The sequence below is a fragment of the Mus pahari genome, chromosome 11, assembly GCF_900095145.1.
Source record: "Mus pahari chromosome 11, PAHARI_EIJ_v1.1, whole genome shotgun sequence".
Lineage (NCBI taxonomy): Eukaryota > Metazoa > Chordata > Mammalia > Rodentia > Muridae > Mus > Mus pahari.
In genome coordinates, this window is record NC_034600.1 from 51,907,462 (window position 1) to 51,920,444 (window position 12,983).

Sequence of the window (12,983 nt, forward strand, 5' to 3'; positions counted from 1 at the left end):
TTCTCTCCAAACTTGTCAGTGACATATTATACCTAATATAAAGGACTCTGAATAACAGTTATGCCAGCAAGGGTTTGAATGGTCTGTGGCAAAGGATTTCTATTGCTGCAACAAAACACCATGGCCAAAAAGCAAGTGGAAGAGGAAAGGGTTTATTTGCCATCATTGGTGACTCCTACATTGCTGTCCATCATCAATGGAAGTCAGGACAGGAACTCAGACCAGGCAGGAACCTGGAGGCAGAAGCCGATGCAGAGGCCATGGAGGAGTGCTGCTTACTGGCTTGCTTACTATAGTTTGCTCAGCCTGCTTTCTTAGAGAACCCAGGACTACAAGCCCAGGGATGATACCACCCACAATGTCTTGGATTCTTCCCCATCATTAAGCATATTCCCTACAGCCAGATCTTATAGAGACATTTTCTCAGTTAAGGCTGCTTCCTCTCCCATGACTCTAGCTTGTGTCAAGTTGACCTAAAACCAGCCAATATAGTTCACAAATCAAGAAAGAAGCCATTGCATAAAAAGAACCAAAGAGATTTTGTCTTCAAGCTTTCCAAATCCCTAAAGGGATACCTTTAACACCATGCTCTTTATTTTAAAATGCAATTCTTTTAATGATAAGAGGAAATACAACTGCTGATTGCACGTTTCCCATTAGTAATTCACAAGTAACATCTCTTGAGAATTTTTAATCAAGGAACATTAATTCATTAGTTCAGTCAGTGAAATAGGGTCTGACACATATCTACTTCCCTTAGCTCAAGATCCACAGTGACATTGCCTTGGGATCAATCTCTGCTAGGTTCTCCAGTCTCCTCTGTATCACAGACTTCTGCCAGTATAAGAGGGGAGGTTCTCCCCAAGATGAGGTTTCCTACTGTGTCTATATACAAAAGAATAAGGAACTCCCTACACATCAACAGTGTGGCACAAAGATTCATTTATACTTGTATTGCTTTGGAATTAGGAGCACTATAAATGGTTTGGGAATTACCAAAGATGCATTTATACTTGTATTGCTTTGGAATTAGGAGCACTATAAATGGTTTGGGAATTACCAAAGATGCATTTATACTTGTATTGCTTTGGAATTAGGAGCACTATAAATGGTTTGGGAATTACCAAAGATGCATTTATACTTGTATTGCTTTGGAATTAGGAGCACTATAAATGGTTTGGGAATTACCAAAGATACATTTATACTGGCATTGCTTTGGAATTAGGAGCACTATAAATGGTTTGGGAATTACCATGAAAAATGGGGGAGGGAAACTTGGCATAAGAGATGGTCACAAAGCCAGCTTAAAGGATCCCTTACTGTTTTTATAATTGAGAAATCAAATTTTGTCGATGGCCTTGGTTTATTTTCCCATAAGAATACAGGAAGCATGAAGCAGACAAAGTACATTGAAAACAGAGCGTTATTACTTAACAAAGAGGCATTCTAGTTCATAAGAAGGCTGGGTTCAGGCTCCTTCATAAACATTGAATTCCTCAGTACACACAATCTTACCAGCTTTGGGAATTGCTATTTAACATGCCTCTAGAGCCTCAGATGAATCAAACCTACATTGTGTTTGTCTAGTTTAATAAGAAGAGGCATTGATGAAAATAGGCAAGAAAGCCCCCCTCCCCAAAGGGAAAAATTAGAGAAAATTAGCTGTTCTGCGACTATGGGGATTCCTAATCTGTTTAAATGTATTTTATCTGAAAAGACATCAGTCAAGAAAATTTATTTTGATTATACTGATGAATAAATGACAAAGTTAATATAAATCAATCATCTCCTAGCCTCCCAAATTTTCTATGAAATCAACAAAATCTTTATTCATGGAAATGCAGAAAAATCATTTGTTGCCATTCATAGAAAAAGATTATAACAATTTCCTAAATAGCTAGATTTCTAATTATTAACTTTATTAATGTTATTGCACATTGTTCTTTATCATTCCAAAAGCATGTTATTTCTTATCTCTTTTTTCATTTTTATTTTTTTTTAATTTGGGAGGATTACAATAAAATTATACCATTTATCCTGTCCCTTTATTCCCTCCAACTCCTCTCATGTATCACTGCCCCACACTCTCACTAAAAGTCATGGTCTCTTTTTCTTTGTTGTTATGAATGTGGATGTGGATGTACCATACTCATGTGTGGTACACACACATTTCTAAATATATATAAACCTATACACTCATATATATATATGAATATATACACAAAGATTTAGGAAGATATATATATATATATGCATACACTCACACACAAAACCTGTTCAGTCCAAATAGCACTACTTGCATGTGTATGCTTTCAGAACAGCATTGAATTTCAGGATGCCACTAATCACCACAGTGACACTCGGATTCACTAGTCTGTTAATGGTGAGAATGAATCAGAATGCTAGAAAAGAACAGTTGTTCTTTCCAATCACAATGAGCATCCTCAAAAAACGTGGCGAAATTTGTGTTTATTTACAAGTGGGTTGCCAAGTGTTTCCTAAACATTGATGATCCTTGCTAAAATATGGATCAGTGCTCATTCTAAAAGAGATTCTTGCTGCCTTGTTCAAATTTACCAGGTTGGAGGTAGGCCCCGGAATTGACATTTTAAATAAGAGCACCGGGTGTACCTGGGGACAAGTTGCTGTAGATGACATGCTCAGAAAAAGTGGTGCTGACTTGGAAAACTGAGACAAATGCATCTACTAGATGGATGGTAAATAAGATCTGTTCACAATGGAACAACGCGTTGTCAGGCCTGCAACTCCGAGAGTGCTAGGAGAGATCGCAGAGGAAACTCTTCGATAGACAAAGGCAGGAACGTTCTGAAAAGGACTCCACAGCTCTGTTAATAACACCAAGGGTGGACAAGTAGGATGACATGAAATTAAGAAGTTTCCACACAGCAAAGGAAATAATACAGTGAAGAGGCAGGCTATATAGAAGGGAAGAAAACTCCTCGCTAACGACCCATCTGACATGGATTGATATCTAGAACACATTTAAAAACTAAAGTCTAATTAAATACTGAAAACAAAGCAACCCAGTCAATTAATGGCATAACATGGCGGAAAAAAAAAAAATGCTGGTAAGGATGAAATTCCCATACACTGCCGGTAGGAGTGTAATTACTTCAACCACTCATAGTGTGGAGAGTGGAAGTTCCTCACAAAACTAAAGCTAGAACTACCATATGAGCCAGCTCTGGCATTCCTGGGTGTATATCCATATACGTGTCCTACCACAGGGATACGAGCGCACCCAAGTTCTCTGCTGTGCTGTTTACATTAGCGAAGTGGAACCAGCTAAGATGTCTGCCAAGACAAGAGAGAGAGAGAGAGAGAGAGAGAGAGAGAGAGAGAGAGAGAGCAATCTAGCTTTATTCAGCTACAAATCAAAATCAAATTACTTTCTTGCTGGCAAATGGGTGACACTGGGTACTGTAATATTAAAGAAAATAAGCCTGGCTCAGAAGACAGGTATCTATTTCTTCTCATTTGTGGCGCCTAGCCCTTTTTTATTTTCCATTTATTTATTTATTTACATCCCAAACCAGGCCTTCTTCCCAGTCCCTCCCTCTCAGAGCCTCTCCCCCCTCCTCTATTCCCCACCCCCTTCTTCTCTGAGAGGGTGCCCCACCCCCTGACCCTGGTGCATCAAGTCTCTGCAAGATTAGGCACATCCTCTCCCACTGAGGCCGGACAAGGCAGCCCTGTTGGGGAACAGAAACCATAGTCAAGCTACAGCTTTAGCAAAAGCCTCCGCTCCAGCTGTTGGGGGACCCACATGAAAACCAAGCTGCACATCTGCTACATATGTGCTGAAGGCTACAGCCTGTGCGTGTTCTTTGGTTTGTGGCTCAGTCTCTGAAAGCCCCAAGTGTTCAGGTAAGTTGACTGACTCTGTTGGTCTTCCTGTGGAGTTCCTTATCCTCTTCTGGGCCTTCAATCCTTCCCCTAACTCTGGGATTCCCCATCATCTGTTTCAGTCAGCTGCTGGATAGAGCCTCTCAGAGGACAGTTATGCTAGATCCTAGAATGTGTGTGTGTGTGTGTGTGTGACAGCACATGATGGCAGAAGGGGAAAGAAAATAGATGGAAGAAGAATGATGGATAAAAAGAGTATGAGATGGTATGGTAAAATTACTTAGCCTGAGAAGGAACCATCAAAATTGGAATGAGCATCTTCCCTGAACACCCAGACCTATATATTGTCTCAGAAGTCATCATCTTCCCTGTATGAGACTGAAATCACACAGACTTAGGCTTAGCGGGCATTTGGACAAGATTCAGGTCCACCCTATGAAAATATCATAGCCAAGATATCCATGCAACAAATCATTTGAAACCAAATAGACAGGAAATGAATGAAATAAATAGAAAAAACCTGAGCCTATGAGAAGCTTAGGGTTCTGATAAGTCAGCAAGGAGTGGTGGGTAGGTGAGCAGTAGGGAGGGGTTCAGAATGGCTTGGCTGCTATGTCAGTTGGTCATTCCTTGCAACTGCCTCTGACAGGCATTCCGGTCCACTGAGCATGCCCTGTTGTGTGACTGACCTCACCAAATAGAACTATCAAGACCACCTAAAAGCTTTACCAACATCAGGCCGGGAAAGTGACCACCAACACACACCATTCTTAAACTCATGGGTCAATAGACCCAAGAATGGGAAAAGCGGCTCCTTTCATCTGTAACAGTTGTTTGAGTCCTACTTTCTAATCTCTTCCTCCTCAGACACACTGGTCTCCTGCCAAGAGACAATAGTCTGGTGAGATGCAGCCATCTTGGTTAGCAGGAGCTCAGAGGCAAAGAAAATGTGATGGTGGTAGAACCCAGTATCATCCACCTGAACAGCAAACGCATCATCACAAGAAACACCTGTGTCACCCTGCCAAGCAAGGAGAGAAGGATTTTCATTTAAGGAACCTCATGTGAGAAAGCTGTCAACTTGCTTCACCGACTTTTTAGCTGAACTGCTTCGGATACTTAGGTGCTGCCTCTTATAAAGCCTGTAACAGCCAAGACCACTCCCAGGATGGAAGAATACGGAGGTAAGGATGTCTGGGTCTTGAGGAGTGAGAACTCTGATACACACTGACCTGTGGGGAGTTTGTGTGGTTATATACATCAAAGCTGGTCTGAAATGGTTTTGATGAGGTCAGATTGTTTCCCTCTATTCATCATTATGGAAAAATAAATAAAAACAAAATGTTGATTGTGAAGGGCCAGTGACAGATTGGAAGCCCAGAGATAGTTGTACTTTAATCTACCTGAAGGAAAGCGTGGCTATATACCAGAAATGTTGGTTATTATTTAATTTTCAATATTCTAAAATCTTTGGACAATGTCTTCTTCTGATTTTAAGTAGCTCTATCGTTTTTGCTTTGCCAAAAATTCTCCATTAACAGGGTATGTCCGTGGCTCATGGGCTCATGGGAAGTCTTTACCTGTTCTCCCTGCCAGCCTGCCATTGACCTGAATTTGTTGTAGTCTTGATTCTTTGTTGTGGTTTTTGTTGTTGTCATTGATGGTGGTGGTGGTAACGGTGGTGGTGTTGCAGTAATGTTGGTAGTGGTTGTGGTAGTAGTCATGATGGCTGTGGTTGTGTGGTAATGGTAGTGGTGGTGGTGGAAGTGGTAGTGGTGGTGGTGATGATGGTGTAGTGTGGTGGTATGGTGGTGTGATGGTGGTGGTGGTCTGAAATGGTGATGATGGTGACAGGGATGGCAGTAGCAGTGGTGGTGGTGTCAGCTGGAAAAGTACAAAACAAATACTTAGATCTTTATTGGGGAAAAATCAAAGTGTCATGAACATGGAGCCCGAAGAAGGTCCTTGTAAGCACAGAAAGACAGATGAATAAGAAGAAAACGTGGGGTGAAAATGCAGAGGCTCCTAGCTGCATATGTAGCAGAAGATGGCCTAATCAGCCATCATTGGGAAGAGAGGTCCCTTGGTCTTGTAAACTTTATATGACCTAGCACAGGGGAAGGACAGGGCCAAGTAGTGGGAGTGGGTGGGTAGGGGAACAGGGGAAGGGGTGGGGTATAGGGAAATTTCGGGATAGCATTTGAAATGTAAATAAAGAAAATAATAATAAATAAATTAAAAAAAAAAAGAAAATGCAGAGGCTCATTAAGGGAGGAAAAAAGAAAAATCGAGAAGTTCCACTGTTTCGTCTAATGCTCAATGAGATGTGAAGGATTTATCTCATTGAACCTGGAAGTCAGACCTTACTCGAGATGTAGAAGGTGGTGCACACTTGATCAAAGCTACCCATGGGAATCTAGAATGTTTTGTCTGCACCTTTACACTGAATAATCCCTATGCATCTGTTAGTTTCAAGTCTCATAGGGAGAGGATATATAAGTGCAATATATTCCTATCATTAAGAGCTAGCTATAAAATAGAAACACTTTTAAAAGGAGAGTGGAAACCGACCAAAAATGAATATCTGGCTGCGCAGTGGTGGCACACGCCTTTAATCCCAGCACTTGGGAGGCAGAGGCAGGCAAATTTCTGAGTTCGATGCAAGCTTGGTCTACAGAGTGAGTTCCAGGACAGCCAGGGATACACGAAGAAACCCTGTCTCAGAAAAAAAAAAAAAAAAAAGTGAATATCTGTGACTACTGCTGCCGGGAGGCCAGGGGCAGGAGTTGCAGTTTGATACATATTTTAATTCTTTGTGTAATTTAGATATGTTTGGAGATATTAACCTTACGATTGGGATGCTGAGTAAGGAGGACAACATTAGCAAGGTAAGCAAATTCTCTTTCTTATTCACCTTCTATAATCCAGCTATTGAGACAATCCATACACAGTCTCCTTTGCTTTGGCTCCTTCCTCCTCTTCCTCCTCCTCCTCCCCCTCCTCCTCCTCCTCCTCTTCCTCTTCTTCCTCTTCCTCCTCCTTCACTTTTCCTGGATCATCTTATGTCACTAAATCTTTTAGAAAATACTTTTGTAACAAAAGCCACTGAAGTACTGAAATAATGGTATTTAGGATTTCAAAACTCACAGAAGTTACTCAGGAATACTCTTGCTCGTGTGGAGAAAGGGAAATGCCAGATTTGTAACCCTGTGAGTTAGATTCTCCTCCTTGTGATGTGAAGTTTGCTTTGAAAATGTACAAAGACTTCTCATGCCCATCTATCATCTTGTCCCACAACCTGAAAATTACTCTGAAAACTGAAGTCTTTTCGGGCATCAACAACCAAGCACCGGTTACCGCCTTTCACTGAACACTTGTCTATGAAGTAGAGTGCTTAATGTTCTCCACATAACAGAATAGTCATTCCTCAAAACTCTATTCTCTTGTATTTCTGTTTTCATTTGACAACTGAGAAAAATGAAACACGAACACATTGTGTGACTTACCTAAATAAGGACAGCTGCAGCATATCCAAGCAGAAGCCCATCTAATGCCAACAAGGTCACCCTAATAATTGTTCAACATTGCCTCTTGTGAAAGGCAGTATCTCTGTTGTTAGCTCATGACCTAGTGATGTTCAACCCTACTTACTTCATACTTGTTGGTAAGAAGAAAATACCAAAGACTAGGCCTCACTAACAGGGATTCTAATTATTTCCTTCAATGACAAGATAAGGCATAGGAAGCTCATAGAGATGGCCCTAACATTAGGTTTGATTAACAACCATTTTATGAATCTCATAGGAGATATTAACATTCCTATAGAGCACTTCTTTCAAACACTTAGAGAGACTTTGGACATTATGTCTAGACTGTTTAAGTACTGTGACAGAGTTTCTAGAAAAGAGACTAAAGAATAGAAAGTTTAGCAGCCACTTCTAAGTTGCTTTCACTCTGAGTACAACTGATCAATAAAAATGGTGTAAGGGCACCGCTCTTGCAGAGGACCTGGGTTGGTTCCCACTCTCCACACACTGTAGCTCATAAGTTCCTGTAAGCCCTGGTTCCTATAGATTTTAGTTCCAGGAAACCTAACTCTCTCTTCTGGCCTCTGTAATCATTATACTCACATGTACATAGATACACACAGGAACATGCAGTAAACAAAAAGAAATACCATTTTTAAAAGAAATAGACATGGGTCAAGCATGGTTGATCATACCTTTAATCCCAGCACTCAAGAAGCAGAAGTAGGCAGACCTATATGAGTTTGATATCAGCCTGGAGTACATAGCAAGCTCCAAGCAGGCCATGCCTACATGTGAGATGTCTTTTTTTTTTTAATGAAAATGGTCCCAGGAATAGTATCAAAATGAACTTATCCTGCACTATGGTCTATATGAGGTGCTAAGATTGAAGTACTTACAGCATCAACAGTCAATGAGTGATGTTCTCTATGACTCTTTCCTCAGTTATGAGTCTATTAGTGGCAGCCAACATAAAGAATTGTGAACATTAATGAAATGTTCTAAATAAAGGGTATGTCCCAACTCTAAAACATGGTAAAAGCTCTGTAAGTTGACCTTGCAAAGAGAACAAGGCTTACAGAAATCAGAAAATGCACATGGAGCAAGACAAGATCTTACAGATGCTTCAGTAGGCTCAGGAAACACAGAGAAGAAAGACAAACCATATCTCCTTCTAACATTTCCTAGGGCCATCCTTATAGACTACTATAAACACAACAAACACTGACACCATTTCTGGAAGTATGTGCTTGAGGCAATTGGAGATCTGAGAACTCCAGTCTTCCTTTCATCCTTCACAGGACATCTTCAGCATCTACAAGCCCCAATAGGGCATTTGTTCAAATCACATGTCTCCTAGAGATGCACTGCCATCCACAAAGTCCCCCATATTGTCTCAGAAAAGGCGTGGATGAAACAAAAGACTGTGACACTCCTTGGGGCACAGCTTCACGGTACAGCAATGTTCCTGATGATACAGGATGCTCCTTAGTACCATAACAAAGGCCTCAGCCCTGAGAACCCTACAACAGGGATGGCCAGACAACTTAGAGACGCTGACAACTTTGCCTCTGGTTCAATTAGGTATTGTCTTAGAAACAAAATAAAATAATACGTTTTAAAATTAATGTTGCTCTATATGTAAGTGCTTGACTCCTAAAGATGCATATTGTGCTTAGAAAGTCTGAACAACTGTACAGCAAACATATCTTGCTTAGTTTCATGGTGTCCTTTGTTTAGGCTTTATCGGAATTCTTCATGTTTGCAACTCAAATACTTTTGTCCCCTTCTGTGTTCACAGGAAGACATTTATTGCCATCTCACGTCTTTTATTCAGAATACTGACATCATGGATGATGCAATAGTCCAAAGGTTGATTTATTACACTTCTAAGGACATGAGGGATGAAGAAGTAAGTGTGGGTCTTGGTGGTGATTGTGCACTGAGACTGGTATTGGTGACTTGGAGTGCCCCAGATTCACCATGTAGGTGCACAAAAGCCTTTCTGCCACAGCCACCACGACCGTAACTGGAATATTTGTCCCTTGTCGTAGCTTCCATAGGGCTACTTACAGTGGCTCTCGGTCACCACTACACAGATTAGGAAAATGAGACAAATGTAAGGAAGACTTTAGAGGATGTATCATCCATCCATCTTTCTAGATGAGGAAGTTTGTACCTGTGAGAGTCGACTACAGTGGAGCGCAGAGATCTGCCGACAGAAAGAGCACCTAGACCCCAGTTCTCTTGGCTCCCATATCACTTCCTATCTCTGTATCTGGCTCCATTTTCTTCCAATATCTGACTGCTTCAGATCTCAATATAGGAATTGCTTATACTCTGTGCTTAAGCTCTCTTGTCCTTTTATGAGTACAGTAGGGGTTTTTTTTTTAGGCCTTATTTTCCTGGGTAGGAGGGTTGATTAAATTTATCTAGCTCACTACCATCAGCAATAGAAGTATCTATCTCCCAATATGTCTAAATTTGAAGATGGTTTCATCGGAATGACAGCGAAATTAAAGTCTCACCACCTAGCTCAGTCCCTTTCACCTTTATTTACTCAACCACGGTGATTCATATTCCTAAACACAAAACATAAACTCTGCATCAAGGTACCTGATTAAATAGCAAGAAAATAACGATCTAGAATTAGCAGCCCATGCCTGTAACACCAATCCTCTGGAAGCAGGGGCAAGGGTGTGATGAGTTCAAGGTCTGCCTGAACTACACAAGTGAAACTCTATCTGAAGAAAAGAGAGATTGATTGGCCCCAAGACTGTAAGAACTGCATCAAAATTGTCTCAGCACTCTCGGTTACTGACACCTGCCTGAGAGATCTGAACTATGACTTTGAAACAGTCTGTTCTTCCTCTCTTTCAAATTGAGGTGAACTCAGAATACTGCATAGGTTATTGCCCCACCCCCACCCCACCCTTTAGACTCATCCTTCTACTTATGCTTGTTATTTCCCTTCTCAGATTCCCAGAGAACTCAGAATGCTGGCTGGTGAGGTGTTGGTATCTCTTGCTGCTCATGATTTCAACTCCGTGATGTATGAAGTGCAAAGTAACTTTAGGATTCTAGAGCTGCCAAATGAATTTGTTGTGCTTGCCCTGGCTGAACTGGCAACCAGCTATGGTATGAAAGGAGCATCCTACATCTTCCCTGGGCAATAGCTACCCATGACTAATTGTCTAAAGCCCCAGAAAGTTAAGCAAAAGCAAGATTGTCTCTCTATGTGCTACTGCAGTACCATCCATTGGTAGAAAGCCATGGGAGATGTTGTGAGCACAGATGAGCCTGATGACCCGCTATTGATTTAGGATGCACTGCTAAATATAACAGGCTCTCTTCCACCCTCCTCTTCCCCTCCAGTCTTCACATTTACAGAAACACATTCTGCATGAGGCTGCCAATAGCAAGACACTTTATTTTAAAAAACTATGTCCACCATTTGTTTCTATAGTATTTTATTGAACAGGTATCATTGAGCACCTGTTTATTTGCTATACCTCGAGGACTTGGGCAAGGCTAGATGGAAGATATGGATATTAGTGAAGTAACAATGCAAAATTGCTTATTAGTATTCAGCAGGCATAGACGGCTACCTAGCTAGTGGTTTCCTTCAGACCCACTGCACCTTGATTAATGATATTCAGGCTTTCAGCTGGGGGAAGAAGAGCAAGAACACAGTCTCCCGACTGCTCTTCACCTGTCTAAGCCAGTAAGTCCTGGCATGCTTTGGATGAATGAAGGGAAGAGTCAGGACCACCCACATGAAAAGCAAATGGGGCCTTTTCCTCTTGTGCCCTTCACTGCAGTGTCTCAGAGCATCCCCTTCATGATGATGACGCTGCTCACCATGCAGACCATTCTCAGGCTGGTAGAGGATGAGAATATGAGGCAAACCTTCTGTATAGGTGGGTATTCCTATGATTTGCTTCTTGCTTAAGAATAGATGTGCTTCCAGGATTTCTCACATGGTGCGGATGGATCACACAGAGTTTCCAAAAGAGTTTATATCAAATCTTCTCTGCCATCAATGTGTAAGCGTACCACCTATAACTTAATCTAGTTGCCATGTAGCATTGGCCATGTTAAGTATGTTCCATTCTAGACAGACTATCTCCTAGTAAGAGTATATAATAACAATCTTAATTTACACTCTAAACTATTAAATTTAAACTATTAAATGAAATTGGCTAAACAATTTTCATGTTTATTTGATGAAGCTTTAAGATGATTTAGAAACTTTTGCTAATTGTCTGTGCTCTCTTTTAGAATAATTTGATGTTTCTTTCCATCTTTGTGTTTGTTTCCGTCTGTGGTTGTATTTTTTTTTTTAATGCAGCCCTTGAAAATTTCAGCAAGTCCATTTACAAGTATGTCAACCACTGGAAGGATTTCCCATATCCCAAATTAGATGCTAATCGGCTCTCTGACAAGATCTTCATGCTGTTCCGGTACATGATGGAGAAATGGGCCCCCCAGGCCTCACCCATGCATGTGAGTGGGGTTTCAGATAGGCTCAAGTTGTAAACCCCCATATTGGTCAAACCAGATTTAGAGTTTGGTTCTATCTTATGTATGTGTATCTTACACATGCACACACACACACACACACACACACACACACACACACACGTGGCCTAAAATTTAGTGAACTTCTTTAGGTTCTTGCCAATACTTTAAGCTATTAAAGCAGTTTTTAAAAGAATATTTCCCAGTTAAATCAGCAATTATGGAACTTCCTGTGGGTACCATTAGTTATGTTTGGGGAGAAATATTAAGTCTACCAATTTTTCTATCTACTTCCAGTCACTGTGTATCCATTGTCCCACTCAAAGTTCTTTGAAGAACAACAATATACCTGATCCTGTTTCAGATGATAGAGATGTGTCAAAGCTTGAAGAGACCAAAATCTCACTCTGGTATTTCAATGTGTGGGGAGAACAAATGTGTAAATGAGAGACTGTCAATTTTTGTATGCTTTATATGTCATAAACTTCATTTGAACTGAATTGTTAACTTGACAAAAAGTATCAGATCCAAAAAACAAACAAAAACAAAAACAAAAAACAAACAAACAAAAAACAACTCTGGTTCTACCAGTAACACAGTTAAATAAATAGCATCAAAAGAATCCACTCAGCTGCACAAAAATACTGCAATTTTTATGGTGTCTTAATACCTATGATACATTTATTAGGAGGCTTGGATACTTTTGGCTCATAATTAAGACAAAAATCAAAAGCAAGTTACATAGGTTCCGGTATCATCATAATTTAAATAACTGGATGATTTGGGATAGTTTCATCCAAGAACAACATGAAGATCTGAGTGTGACAAAAACTGAGTTCTGGGAAAACGCAAAGGAATAACTCAGGACAGGATAAAAGATAAAGATTTCTGAAGGGAGAGAATAAGGAGAATGAGATTCCAGAAACTAAAAAACAAGTTTCAAAATAGCAAGGAAAGATGAACAGGCCATTACTGCAGAAGTCAAGAAAGACACTGGAGAGCCGGGCGTGGTGGCGCACGCCTTTAATCCCAGCACTCGGGGGCAGCGGCAGGTGGATTTCTGAGTTC

General features: G+C 40.7%; 1 protein-coding gene across 1 annotated transcript in view; it reads left to right on the forward strand.

The window, feature by feature from the left end:
* Window positions 1–4,584: 4,584 nt before the first annotated feature.
* Mroh2b (maestro heat like repeat family member 2B) overlaps window positions 4,585–12,983 on the forward strand; it is a 62,668-nt gene continuing 54,269 nt past the window's right edge. Inside the window, exons 1-6 of the mRNA XM_021208659.1 lie at window positions 4,585–5,051; window positions 6,694–6,755; window positions 9,196–9,306; window positions 10,373–10,532; window positions 11,216–11,314; window positions 11,746–11,900. Coding sequence (XP_021064318.1) covers window positions 5,036–5,051; window positions 6,694–6,755; window positions 9,196–9,306; window positions 10,373–10,532; window positions 11,216–11,314; window positions 11,746–11,900 — 603 coding nt within the window. The 5' untranslated portion in view covers window positions 4,585–5,035. The remainder of the gene's footprint in view (window positions 5,052–6,693; window positions 6,756–9,195; window positions 9,307–10,372; window positions 10,533–11,215; window positions 11,315–11,745; window positions 11,901–12,983) is intronic.